General features: G+C 45.2%; 2 protein-coding genes across 7 annotated transcripts in view; one reads left to right on the forward strand and one right to left on the reverse strand.

Annotated features, from left to right (window-relative positions):
• Nucleotides 1-7,801: 7,801 nt before the first annotated feature.
• Nucleotides 7,802-10,631, reverse strand: LOC123956045 (translation initiation factor IF-2-like). The gene is made up of 3 exons (XM_046028312.1): nucleotides 10,518-10,631; nucleotides 9,684-10,422; nucleotides 7,802-9,017 (listed from the first exon to the last, which is right to left on the reverse strand). The coding sequence occupies exons 1-3, from the start codon at nucleotides 10,629-10,631 to the stop codon at nucleotides 8,797-8,799; spliced, it is 1,074 nt and encodes a 357-aa protein (XP_045884268.1). The 3' UTR covers nucleotides 7,802-8,796.
• The window catches only part of TSC22D1 (TSC22 domain family member 1), a 145,725-nt gene continuing 142,123 nt past the window's right edge, over nucleotides 10,084-13,685 (forward strand). For 5 of the 6 annotated variants that reach the window (XR_006814926.1, XR_006814928.1, XM_045978381.1 and 2 more), the window contains exon 1: nucleotides 10,827-13,678. Coding sequence is in view for 4 of the 6 variants with exons in the window: in XM_045978381.1 (XP_045834337.1) it covers nucleotides 10,827-13,678 (2,852 nt within the window). In the remaining 2 variants the exon portion in view is untranslated. Of the gene's footprint in view, nucleotides 10,211-10,646; nucleotides 13,679-13,685 lie in introns of those variants that run through there. The other variant, XM_045978380.1, reaches the window with a different exon arrangement.

A 13,685-nucleotide genomic window follows, 5' to 3' on the forward strand; every position in this document is an offset into this window, starting at 1 on the left:
AATAAAATAAAATAAAATAAATTCTATCCCTATGCAGCTTTTCTGGATATTACCACAGTACCCCTAACTAAGTACTTGCTCTACTAGTGAATCTATTATTCTTTCATGACCTAATTATTGCACATTTCTGCTGGTGGTATAAGTGTAATACAGTTTACTGAAATACGATTATAATCATTCCAGAATGTTCTGTTACAAGGTTTGCAGGCACAAGCAGACTTTTCAGTTCCACATTAAAAATGAGCTACAATTTAGACAAGTCTGCCACGTTTGTGGGCAGAGAGACCTCATTGAAACAAAAGCAACCAATTCTTACTATCTTTGCTATTAGAAGAAAGCAATGGTGGAATTCTTCCAAAATAGTGGATAAAGTATAATACTTTAATTGATTTTTCTCCCTTGGACTTGCTGCCTAAACTATTTTTTTTCTTTTGGTCTAGACCAAATTTCTAATGATTTCACATCCTTTTGCACACAATGTAGCTTGGGGATGGGGGGCCCCACTGGTGTTGATTGAGAGGTTCAAGATGGCCTAGGAATGCAAAGTGCCCTTGGGAAATTCACATGCAAATAACGAGGTGGAGGTTGTACCTAAAATACTGATCAAAATGCAATTCAATCTGTGCAAGAGACTTCAGGCCCTTCTGGCCCAATACAGCCACCGCCAAGTCAATGGAATGAGAGCCTTTCCTGAACATAACAAGCAACTTTAAACTTTTAAAATGTTCCCTAGTTTCCCTGTTGAAAACAGAGTTCAAGCTTAGGTTTAAAAAAACAAACAAACAAAACTTCGCTTTAATCCTTTAAAGGTGGAGCTGATGACTTATTACTGTTACTTATTTTTAAACATAAAACCTACTTTTTAGTCTTTCTCCTTAGGAATATTCCATCTGTCTCTGAAGGGATAATAGGCTGCCATGGAATAGAATTGGTGAATGTTAAATACATAGGGACTCAGTTTTATTCTATGCAGGGCTGTTTGCTATCATGGTGTTTATCAGGGAACAAGCAGTCTCAAAGAATTTTTTAGTGTGTTGTTACTAGCCCTGCTTTCTGTTACATTTGGTGTATTTTCCTGGTCACCTTAGTAATATTGCTAGAACATAAAGGCTTCTCTAACCCCAAATATCTGCCATTAAAAAAAAAAAGACAAAAGCAAAAACACAGCAACAAAAAATTAAGACAAGTAACAATACTTACATACTTACTCAGAATGAATTATCAAAATAAGGAGCTATAATTGAAGTTTTTTCCATCTGTACTGGACATTACCAGATGCTCATTTACTGGCAGATGTATGTATCAAAGAGACACCACAGTTTCTAAACTACAATGCTGCTATTATTTTACTTTAGAATTATTCTTTTTTTTTTTAAAAAAAGATTTATTTATTTAAGTAGTCTCTACACCCAACATGGGGCTCAAATTCACAACCCTGAGATCAAGAGTCCCTTGCTCTACCAACTGAGCCAGTCAGGGGCCCCACATTGAAATTATTCTTATCTAATTTCCAAAGATCCATATTGTGCCTATGTAGTTGGGGGATGAGGAAGTGTTTGCAATGATTTGGAAGTCTCTGGTTACTTTTAACCTGGAGGAAGAATGTCTTTGTTGAAACGAACCAAATTGTTCTCCAGCTCCTTTCCATTTGCCCTTTGTTTACGATAAGGTTAGGCAAATATATCTTTAAGCTGGGGGTAAGGGTAAGGGGTAGTGTCTCCTTTTGTGCTTTCATGGATATATAAAAGACCACCGCATAGGCAATTTCATCTGCTAAACAGCACACAGTAGATATTCAATTAATTACACTGAAGTTGAATCGGTCTTCTCTTTCCTGTCCTTAGTTCTTCTAAGGAGAACAAACCCTCATTTCCTATCTTCTAGTTCTTACCAATATTGCAGTAACAAATTATATGCTTTTAGTTAATTCTACTTTAAGTACTTTTCAGAGGAGAAAAACCATATTGTAACATAATGAAGTGAAAAAAAATCTGCAATCAGATGAGATCAGCCTGGTGGTTAGTACGCATTTGTGAAATGTTGAATGTTCTTTCTTTTAATTAGTCAATACGCTTTTATTTGTTTTTGTTGTCTGTTTTTGCAGGAGTATTATTCACGAAATACAACTCATCATGTCCTTAGGATGGACAGAAAAGCAAGTGGTGCTATATTAGGTGGCTACTGCTGCACAATTATCACAAAGAAGAAAATGAAGTATTATACTATTTTGGGGTGCCATCAGCGTGAAGCTCAATTTCGGAGGTATGGTGAGGGGATTGAGACTGGGGCAGGAGGAAGGTGGAGAGGTGAATGGGAAGGCAAGAGGGAGGATGGCAAATGACTTCACTGTAAAATCTATGCAGCATTCAAAAAAATGTCGTCTTATAGATCAAAGGCATTAGAAAATATGTGAAGGCCTGAGTCTTAAATGAGTGACTCATCTGGTACAACTAGTAATAAGATGAATGCTAAGTTAATGTCTTATTAGAACCGAGTCATTGGAAACAGTGCCAAAGACAATTTTCTTTGGACATTTTAATGATGCAGAGCTGGGTGGAAATGGCGATTTGCCTCCTCTGAGGATCTGAAACGCTCTGGGCTCAGAATCTTCCTGTTCTTCTACAAAAAGGTACAGCAAAAAGAAGTCCTATTTTCAGGCAGCTACCATGTATTTGCTAGGAATATTTTTCAGGTACAGAATCATTACCATTAAAAAAGAATTGACTAACCACTTGTATACTGTGCTAAGTAAATATTATGTACTTAAAAATATATCCATAATGATCAGCAAAGTGGTTCCTTCATGCTAACCTTAATTTTATAAGAGAAGGCAGTGTTTATTATTCTGACAATTGTAGGGGAAGAAAAAGAATTCTCTCTCTACCCTCAGAATTCTTCGTTGAGACCCTTGTAATAAAAGGCAGATTAACAAGAGGAAAACAAACAGAAGTTTATTACCATGTATACTTCATGTATACACAGGATACACTCAGGAAAAATGAGTAACTCTCCGAGGTGTCTTTAGAATTCAGGATTACATGCTACCTTAATAGGAAAAGGGTAGGGGAGGTATAGACCTCTTAGGGAGCATGGGTGAGTTTTAGGAAAGATGAATGGGCCATTAGAAGAATAGATGTAAGGTATGATAGTCTGTGACAAAGTTTGAGCGTGGTGTCAACTTGAAGTTTCTTCCTCATGACAAGAGTCAGCGTTCTTTGGTTGAGGAAACTCTGGGGGGGGGGGGCATGTATGACATCTGGGTTCCCTTTGGAGAATATGTCTTCAGGTAGATAAAGGAAGTTCAGAGAAAGTCCTGCATTTGCTTTTTAAGTGCCTACAGTTCAGCTCAAAATATCAATATATCAAAGCAGCATGTGGTGGCATGTCCTATTACCCTCCACAATCATGAATAAAAGAAAGATATAGAAATGAAAAAATAATAACAAACCCTCATTTGATATTAACACTTCAAAACAGAAGTTTTGACTAATAGAAAGTAAATTTTTTAGACTTATTAACTAAGTCAAGCTTTAAACAATGGATCGTTTTATCTGAAATCACTCTATTCATTGTAGGCTTTGTAGGAGGTCTGTGACTAGCCACGCCAAGTAAATTCTTAGAAAATAGCTCTGGAGCTCATCTGCCTGGAAGAAGCCCATGAATCCTTCATATCCTTAAACTAGGATGGAAAGAGTACATTTCCAGAATCCACAAAGGCTTAAGATTCCAGGTCTCATCGGTATTTAACATGATGCCCTGTCCTTAAACAAATGCGAAGCTATCAGAAAAGGAGATAGAGATTCAGCTCATATCTTCTTACTGTTTTCACTGGACTTTACTGTTTACCACAAAAAAAAAAAAAAAAAAAAAAAAGAAAAAAAAAAGCAGCTTTGGGCATGATGTTCCATGAAAAAGAGTAGTCAGCAAGTTGTTACCGGCTTAGGTTGGACAAGGAGAATTTTACAGAGATCAAGTAAAGAACAGAGAAGGAAATTTAATACCATTGAATGCCCTTGACCAAAATTTTGATAATGAGCTCGTTTCCTAATGCCATAATTTCTGAACTTAATGTTCTTCAGCGATATCTTGTGAACAATCTAGTAATAAAGTTTATGTGATAAATTATGTTGACATTATTACATAATGCGTGATTTAAGAAATTCTTTATGAGTCTTTGTTGAGTGCCTATCATATGCCTGGCAGAATAAAGAAAATTTAGCTCTTTCTCAAGATGCTTTTTATTGGAACTACTCCTTTCTAAACTCTTGTTTTTATCATATAATTTTGGATCAATGTTGGATTAGTACAGACTATTATCGCATTTTATTCAAATATGAATTGATAGGGGTATAATTTAACAACATTTTTGTGATCCTGGTTATGACTTGAATGAGGAGTATGTTCAGATACTCTTTTAAGCATCAAAGATATACCACTGAGTTGGCATTATCATGTGATCCCATTCCTATCTATTAATAACTAGAGCAAAATAGCACCTGGACCTTCTCTTCCATTTTTTGATGGAAAGCTTAGTTGGCATCTTTGCAATTAATTTTATATTTACCTCAGTTAGGCTGTGTCACATATATACTTAATTTTCTTGAGTTTGACAAGTGTGTAGAACATGTAATAAAACAAACCAACCATGTTGGGCTTTTTCCTCCTAAGTTTCATCTCATACTTTTCTTTGAAATTCTAACCTCTTCTCTTTAAATCATTCCAATTTTATCATTCCTATAGAAAGAGTTTGTAAATGTCTTCTATGCAGAAGTAGTACTATTGCCTGTAACATTATGTGGTCATAACATTAAGGGATTTTATCTTATGCTTCTGATTCCAATTATCTTGTGTGCCTTTAAGACTTTTCTTCGTTTCTTAAAGGTATTAAAACATGAAATGATTTTGGCCTTTAAGACTAATAATGATTTCCTGTTTTTCTACAATAAAATTAACTGGAGATGTCAATTTAAGTTTGTTAACTAAAAACTACTTTCTCAATTTTCTTCTAAAAGATAAAGTCAGAGCAGAGGGAGAAAATGAATGACCAAAGGAAAATTTCATACTTTGGAATGACTTCAACAGCCATTCCTTTTCCCCTGAGCTTTGAGACTTGAGATACACCTAACTGTTCCGAACCTAATCTTTAAATACAAAGAAACACTGGCTGCTGTGATTTGTTGTACTTCTTCACCTGGTTTTGGTTCATGCATAGTAGAAGGACAGAGGACTTATTAGATATTTGATACAAACAAAAATCATAAATGTATTTATTTCTATAACTTTAAGTATTCAAGAAGATGTACAAATACAAATTGTTCCTTAAAACATATTGCAAAGGCTAGGTTACTATTATCTCTATTCTGCAGGGGCTCATGTTCAATAAACACTAATTGTTAAAATGGGAAAACATTTATCTTGTCCTGTATAGACAGCATTCTTCAATTATGGGTGATTAATGCCTTTTTTCAAGCATTCGACATCTACTTTTGATCAGTGAAAATCATCCAACTTATCAAATCCTTGTTCTGTTCATTTAATTTCCGCATGGCCACAGTAGAGTCTGTAAAATGTATACTCTTTCTTAGAATGTCTCTACATCGGGAGAAAATGGTGCTCCCAGATTCTTTGGAGATACCTTGTTAGAAAAATCAAAACATGAGAATTCTGTAGAAATTTAACTTGGGAGCTGGAATTAGCAGGAGCCTGATTTAACAATATGTCTGGAGGCAGCTGTGAGGGGTGGTTACAGTACAGCTTGATTTGCATCTCAGCCCTACCACTTGCCAAGTTGTGAGAACTCAATCTCTGGGCACCTCACTTTACTCATTTGTAAAATGGGATAATTATAGCCCCTACTTTATACAGTTGTGAGAATTGAGATAAAACACTTAAAGCATGTAGAACAATGTGTGGTATAGAGGAGGCATTAAACAAATATTAGCTCTCATCTGGGGAAATTTGGAGTACTATTTGATTTTAGACTTAAAAAAAACCTAAATTAACAAATTATTTCTTTTTGCAATGTCACTTCCCGGTTCTGTAGCAAAGTTAGAAATGATTTTTTTAAGTTGTGAGAAAATTCTCCAAATTAAACATTCATAAGTCAGAAAAGACTGGCTATAGAGGTACCTGTAACATTTATATATGGTCAAACAGGGAAAAGGTCTTTTATCGTCTTCATGTAGAAGAAAAGCTGTATGTAATTAGTGTGTGTGCGGCATATCTTTCCTGGCATTCAAAAGCATTAAGAAAACACTCATTAATTTCCAAGAGAGTTTTGGAAAATGCTAGTTCCTAGAATTCAGGCTGCATTTTTAGGAAAAAAATCTCTCAACACAGAGGCACAGAATCTGAAATTAAGAGGACCCAATTACCCAGATATAGGTATAAACTTTGGACAACGTATTTAATCTCTCTGTGATCACTTTTTAAAACAAGAATGATAGGGCGCCTGGGTGGCTCAGTGGGTTAAAGCCTCTGCCTTCAGCCCAGGTCACAATCCAGGGGTCCTGGGATCAAGTCCCTACATCAGGGAGCCTGCTTCCTCCTCTCTCTCTGCCTGCCTCTCTGCCTACTTGTGATCTGTCAAATAAATAAATAAAATCTTAAAAAAAAACCGAGAATGATAATGTTTTCTCCTTCAAATGAGCTAATGCGTGTCAGTGTGTTCTCTGAACCATAAATTAAAATTTCTGAATTCAAACTTTTATTTTATAAGCATATCTCCCTTGAGGATATAAAATTGTTTCACTGACCAGAAACATACTTGTATTGAAAACTTAACAAATGCTGCAAAACCAATTATAAGCTAAACTATACTCATTGAATTTTGAATGAATTTTTGCTTGTTTAAATGTGCTTGTATTCAGGTATTCCTGGTCCCAGAAATGCTGGCAACTGAGAGATATAGAGAGGTTTTTGAAACTCAGGTTTTCTTAATTGCAGAGTTTGTTCCTTATAGCCTAGTGGGGCTTGATTCAGCCTAAACGGGAATTTGAAAGTGATTTAGCAGACAAAAATGAAATGCATTTGAAAAGGCCATGGCCTGCGTCTCCCCTCCCCCAAATCAAAACAGCCCCAAACAATATCCTTTACTACTGGTCAGAACAAGTATCTGCTTTTGGGGCGCCTGGGTGGCTCAGTGGGTTAAATGGGTCCTGATCTCAGGGTCCTGGAATGGAGCCCTGCATCGGGCTCTCTCCCTAGTAGGGAGCCTGCTTCCCCCCACTCTCTCTGCCTACTGGTGATCTCTGTCAAATAAAATCTAATAAATAAATAAATAAATAAAAAGGAATGAGTATCTGCTTTTATAGGGCTATCTCAACTCATTCTGTCAACTTCAGGTAAGACTTTATTATGTTTCTTCTGCTTCTAAGCATATCAGCACAATCACAGAAGGTATTTAGGGTCCAAGGGGGTGTTGAGCTGTTCTTGTTTGGGGTAATTTTAAACTTGGACCTAATGCAACATTGAGAGATCAAGAGCATTTTCTTTCACAATAGTCCAAAGGAACACATTTTGTCTATCTACATTCCATTGCAGGTTCAATTGGCTAGGATAGTTTCTAATTTCCATTCACAAACTATTGAAATAGCAGGTCGGATTTGCATTTCAACAATGGATGGCCACCATTAATTCCCCTTTTCACCTGCAACAAGAACTGTTGGGTATTAAAAAAAATTATTATTGTAAAATATACCAATGGCATGGTATGTAAAAATACAGTCATTTACATGTTCATGAATATCGTAACACAAATACGATCTTTTCAAATGTAGTTCATTTTTATTATCACACCATTTTCAATATTGTGTGCACCTACTTTGTACCTAGCACAGAGCTCCACATTAAGCAATTTAAAGTAAAAAAGGTAGTCCCTCCTTTCAGTGGGAAAGACCACAGAAAAAGCAACAATGTATCATAATTTTGATACAGGATACACACGGGATATGAAGGGTGCATGCCTATTCAGTAATAGAACAGTGACACGCCGAGGGAGGGAACGAAGACAATCGTTTAGAGAAACTTAAGGGTAATGCACTGAATTGACAACTAGATGTCTATCAAACTATGCAAGAGACTACAGCTCTTTATGCTTAAACAAGCTCCTGAAATAGGATTATAGATCTGTAAATTTGTGAGATTTCCTAAATTAGATGTCTAACCATAAAAGTTTAGTCCCCCAACAACCTAAGTTAAAAAAAAATAAAAAATTCTCTCTAGGATTTTCCATTATAGTTTGTTGTTTAATTCCTGGGCGAGAAGCACATTCTCGCTTCGTAGTACATTCTAGCTCAGAGCTAGAATGTTTTGCCGGGTAATGCTAGGGAAGCAACTTCTAGTAAACTGCCTCCAAACCTAACACTGCTTCTGTAGAACTATGCTCAGACCATGCAGATTTTTTTTCTTTTTTCTTTAAACTGGAATTGCAGATGGCTCTTTTTCTTTTCTAACTCCAAGAGGTGGTCTTCATTTGTCACTGCACCCGTGTTGCCACCAAGATGTGTCTTTTCAGTCAAATCTGTGGAGGCTATAGCCTGGACAATTAAACGAAAAGACATCTCCGCTGGAGATAAGCTCCACCTGTTGAGGTCAATTAGTTTACAGGGCTAGGCTCCTTCTTCGCTCCAGGTAGGGATGGTGTGCAAGCACGCCCTCTCTAAAGAGCCTACCCCGGAGGAACTTAAGCAATTAATAGCAAACAGCTGCAACAGCTGCCTGGCTAGCTCACCCCTGCCCGTCGAAGGGCGAGGGGACCGCATGGCAGCCACAACTGCAAGGCACAAAAGGCAGCACCTATCTTGAAGACACTCTGGCCTCGCGAAGACCGCGCAGCTCCCGGCGAAGGGGCCTCCGCCTAGGGGGCGCGGGCGACGCGGGCCGGGGGCGAGCCCAGGTGCGGCGAAGGGGAGGAGGGCTCCGCCACGCGCCAAGGAAGAAAGCCTGACTCATGTCGTGTCCTGGCGGTGGCGGCAGCTGCGGCGGGCTCCTGGGAACTGAAACTCGTGATGCTGTTGCTGCGGAGAAAAGCCTCATTACCCATTCCGCAGGCGGGGGGGACACCACCCAGGGCGCGTACACCCGAAACCCGGGGCTCCGGCAGCCTCCGCGGGCCCCTCCCCACAGCGCCCCCACCCCTGCGGCGTGCCCGCGCGCGCGCACCGGCCGAGTGTGAGAACAGAGCGGACACACCTAACCTGCGCGCGCCCCGCACCTGCCCCACCCCCACTCGGGCCGAAACTCAGACCCGGATTCGCTCCCCCGGCCGAAATTCCCCACCCCCACTATCCCCAGCGTCGGCGCCTCCGCGAGCCTTCGGCAATTTCCGTCGGGACACCCAGCGCTCGGCAAGGCCCGAAGCCCGGCCACCTCCTTCTCCGCGGGACCCGGCTTTATGTCTGCGGCGCCGGAGCGCATGCGCAGACGCCATCTTCCCTCCTTCTCCTTTGCTTGCCCCCTCCCCCCCCCGCCACCGCCACCGCCTCCTTTCGCCGGCGGTCGCCCCTCCTCCTCCTGCGCCCGGGCGCTGGTCCCTCCTCTCCCGATGCCGCGAGAGACCGGGGGATACGGTGGAGCTGGAGAAGAGCGCTAGTAACAACCATCACAGCCCCCTCTCCGCCCGCCGCCCTCCCTCGGCACCCACCCACTCACCCGCCCCGTTTGCCGACACCGACCAACCCCACCTCTCGTTCCTTTGAACGGCGTCGGCTGCAGTCGCTTGCACCAGCCCGTCTGGCCACCAACGCCGCCGAGAAGGAGCCGCCGCTGCCTGCGGCCCCCTCCCGCCCGGGCCGCGGGAGCACAGGGTGAGGACGAGCCGGCTGCGGAGGAAGAGGACAGGAGCGGCTCGCACCCCTCTGCGCTAGCGCACATCCCGCCGCCCTCCGGGGAGGCTCGGGCGCCGGCCCCTTCCTCCCCGAGGACGTGTGCCGAGCCGAGGCGCCTGCCCTGAGGGAGGAAAATGCTCGGGCTCCATGGCTGCCAGTGATGGAGCGGTCCCTGGGCTCCCGCTGCCACTGCCGCCGCCGCGCCCCGGCCGTGCTCCGCGAGGACCCGGCGTCTCTGCGCGCCCGCCCGCGCCTCGTTGCTGGGCTCACCGTACCGGGCGCCCCGCCGCCGCCGCCCCGCTCCGAGCCTCGCCGCCCCGGCCCCAGCCGCGGCCAGCGTTTGCTCACGGAACAGCCGCCGCGAGCCCAGGGGGTTTGAAAGGGTCCGAGGGGTGTGGGGGGAGGGCCAAGCGGGGACAGCGGGGCCGGGAGGGGAGGTTTGAGCGACACTGAGCTCGGGGCTCGCCGGCGGCGGCGGCGCTGGGGGTGGCGAGGGGAAGGCGACACTCGCTCCGCGCTGCCTTCGTGCAGAGCGACCGGGAGGGCTTTGCAGCGGCCGCCGCCGCCGCGGCGGGAGGAGGGGTTGAGGTGGCTTCTGAGTTGTCCGGAGAAGGTGGGCATTTCTCGGTTTTCCCACCCCTTCCCCTTGTCTCTCCCTTGCCTTGTCTCCCCCTCCCTCCTGCCCCGCACCCCACGTGAAGCGGAATATAAAGGGGGGTGTGAGACTAGAGGGGAAAGTGAATGGCGAAGGACTGAAGGGGTCCCCCCTTCGGGTCCCTGGCCGCTCTGTTCACCCTCGTTCATCCTCCCTTCCCGAAGCTCGCCCTCGAAGGCAGGAGCGGCCGGCGCCTTCGGCTGAGGAGGAGGAGGAGGAGGAGAAGGAGGAACCGCGCCGGGTGGAGCGTCGGGTCCCGTTTTCTTCCCCAGCGTCTTGAATACAAAGATTACGGTGCAGAAGGAAATTGCACTCGCCTCCTCCGCCCCCCGGTACCCGACACAATGCACCAGCCGCCTGAGTCCACCGCCGCCGCGGCCGCGGCCGCTGCAGACATTAGTGCTAGGAAGATGGCGCACCCGGCAATGTTCCCTAGAAGGGGCAGCGGTAGTGGCAGCGCCTCTGCTCTCAATGCAGCAGGTACCGGCGTTGGTAGTAGTGCCACATCTTCCGAGGATTTTCCGCCTCCGTCGCTGCTCCAGCCGCCACCTCCTGCAGCATCTTCTACGTCGGGACCACAGCCTCCGCCTCCACAAAGCCTGAACCTCCTTTCGCAGGCTCAGCTGCAGGCACAGCCTCTTGCGCCGGGCGGAACTCAGATGAAAAAGAAAAGTGGCTTCCAGATAACGAGCGTTACCCCGGCTCAGATCTCTGCCAGTATCAGCTCTAACAACAGTATAGCAGAGGACACTGAGAGCTATGATGATCTGGACGAATCTCACACGGAAGATCTGTCTTCTTCCGAGATCCTTGATGTGTCACTTTCCAGGGCTACTGACTTGGGGGAGCCTGAACGCAGCTCCTCAGAAGAGACTCTGAATAACTTCCAGGAAGCTGAGACACCTGGGGCAGTTTCTCCCAACCAACCCCACCTTCCGCAGCCTCATTTGCCTCACCTTCCCCAACAGAATGTTGTGATCAATGGGAATGCTCATCCACACCACCTCCATCACCACCATCACATTCATCACGGGCACCACGTACACCATGGGCACCATCATCCATCCCATGCTGGTGTGGCCAGTACATCCGTTCCCGGAGGGCCACCCTCGAGTCCAGTATCCAGAAAACTCTCTGCCACGGGAAGCTCTGACAGTGTTATGCCAGCTGCACCAACTTCTGCTGTCTCATCGGGTGGCTCACCTGCGTCTGTAATGACTAATATCCGTGCTCCAAGTACTACCGGCAGTATAGGTATAAGTTCTGTTACTGGCACGAATACAATGAATACTGTTAACATTACTGCTGTGGGTAGTTTTAATCCTAGTGTGACAAGCAGCATGCTTAGTAATGCTAGTGTAAATGCAAGCAATATTCCTAGTGCTGCTAGTGTGAGCGTGGGGCCTGGAGTTAGCAGCGGTGTTAATGTGAATATCTTGAGTGGCATGGGCAATGGTACTATTTCTTCCTCCGCTGTTGTCAACAGTGCCCCTAACGCAGCTGCAGGGATGACTGTGGGATCTGTTTCAAGTCAGCAGCAACAGCCAACAGTTAACACGTCCAGGTTCAGAGTTGTGAAGTTAGATTCTAGTTCCGAACCCTTTAAAAAAGGTAGATGGACTTGCACCGAGTTCTATGAGAAAGACAGTGCTGCACCTGCTGCAGAAGGTGTGGTGATGAATAAAGTGGTGGAAACGGTAAAGCAAAACCCAGCAGAAGTGACTTCTGAGAGGGAGAGCACTAGTGGGAGCTCAGTGAGCAGTAGTGTCAGCACACTGAGTCACTACACAGAGAGTGTGGGAAGTGGAGAGATGGGAGCCCCGACTGTGGTGGTGCAGCCGCAGCCGCCGACTCTTCAAGGTATGGCTCTTCAGCAGATGGATTTCAGCAGCTCTGGTCCTCCAAGTATCTCTCAGTCGCAGATCACGCAAGTACAATTACAGCCTCAAGAACTGAGCTATCCTCAAAAGCAAGGTCTTCAGCCAGTACCTCTGCAAGCCACGCTCAGTGCTGCCACTGGTATCCAGCCACCACCTGTTAGCGTGGTTGGTGTAACTTCAGCTTTAGGTCAGCAGCCTTCCATTTCCAGTTTGGCTCAACCCCAACTGCCATATCCTCATACGGCTCCTCCAGTGCAGGCTCCCCTTCCAGGGGCCCCACCCCAACAGTTACAGTATGGACAGCAGCAACCGGCTGTTTCTACGCAGATGGTCCCAAGCCATGGCAAAGCAGTGACACAGAATCCCGCTTCAGAGTACGTACAGCAGCCACCGATTCTCCAAACAGCCGTGTCCTCGGGACAGCCCGGCGCTGCAGGAGTGGGAGCAGGAACAGCAGCGATCCCTACGGCCCAGCCACAGAGTATCCAGCTGCCAGTGCAGCCCGCAGCAATCCAAGCACAACCTGCAGGGGCATCTGGCCAGCCTGTTGGCCAGGCTCAGGCGGCCGTATCTGTTGTACCTCCTGGCAGTCAGATTGCAAATATTGGTCAACAAGTGAGCATACCTACTGCAGTGCAGGGACCCTCTACCCAAGTCACACCTTCAGTTATTCCGCAAGGTGCTCCTCCATCTTCACAGATAGTCCCACCTGCTCCAACTGCGATTATTCATCAGGGAGTTCAAACTAGTGCTTCAAGCCTTCCTCAACAGTTGGTCCTTGCACCCCAAAGTACCTTGTTAACTGTGCCTCCCCAGCCTCAAGGAGTAGAATCAGTAGCTCAAGTTTCGCAGCCGTTGCCTGCAGTTAGCCCTTTGCCCTCTGCTAGTAGTATTTCTGTTACAAATCAGGTTAGTTCAACCGGTCCTTCTGGAATGCCTTCTGCCCCAACAAACTTGGTTCCACCACAGAATATAGCACAAACCCCTGCCACTCAAAATGGCAGTTTGGTTCAAAGTGTTAGCCAACCTCCCTTGATAGCAACTAATATAAATCTGCCTTTGGCACAACAGATCCCACTAAGTTCTACTCAGTTCTCCGCACAATCATTAGCTCAGGCAATTGGAAGCCAAATTGAAGATGCCAGGCGCCCAGCGGAACCCTCCTTAGTTGGCTTACCTCAGACTATCAGTGGTGACAGTGGGGGAATGTCAGCAGTCTCAGATGGGAGTAGCAGCAGCCTAGCAGCCTCTGCTTCTCTTTTCCCGTTGAAGGTGCTACCGCTGACGACACCCCTGGTGGATGGCGAGGATGAGAGGTAAGAT

Source organism: Meles meles, chromosome 14 (genome assembly GCF_922984935.1).
Source record: "Meles meles chromosome 14, mMelMel3.1 paternal haplotype, whole genome shotgun sequence".
In the NCBI taxonomy this organism is placed as follows: Eukaryota; Metazoa; Chordata; class Mammalia; order Carnivora; family Mustelidae; genus Meles; species Meles meles.

Coding starts and splice junctions, on each gene's coding strand:
- LOC123956045 (XM_046028312.1), bottom strand. CDS start 10,631: ATGAACGAGGGTGAACAGAGCGGCCAGGGACCCGAAGGGGGGACCCCT. Junction 10,423..10,517: donor TATATTCCGCTTCACGTGGG/GTGCGGGGCAGG, acceptor CGGACAACTCAG/AAGCCACCTCAACCCCTCCT. Junction 9,018..9,683: donor GCCGTTCAAAGGAACGAGAG/GTGGGGTTGGTC, acceptor TTTTCTCCGCAG/CAACAGCATCACGAGTTTCA.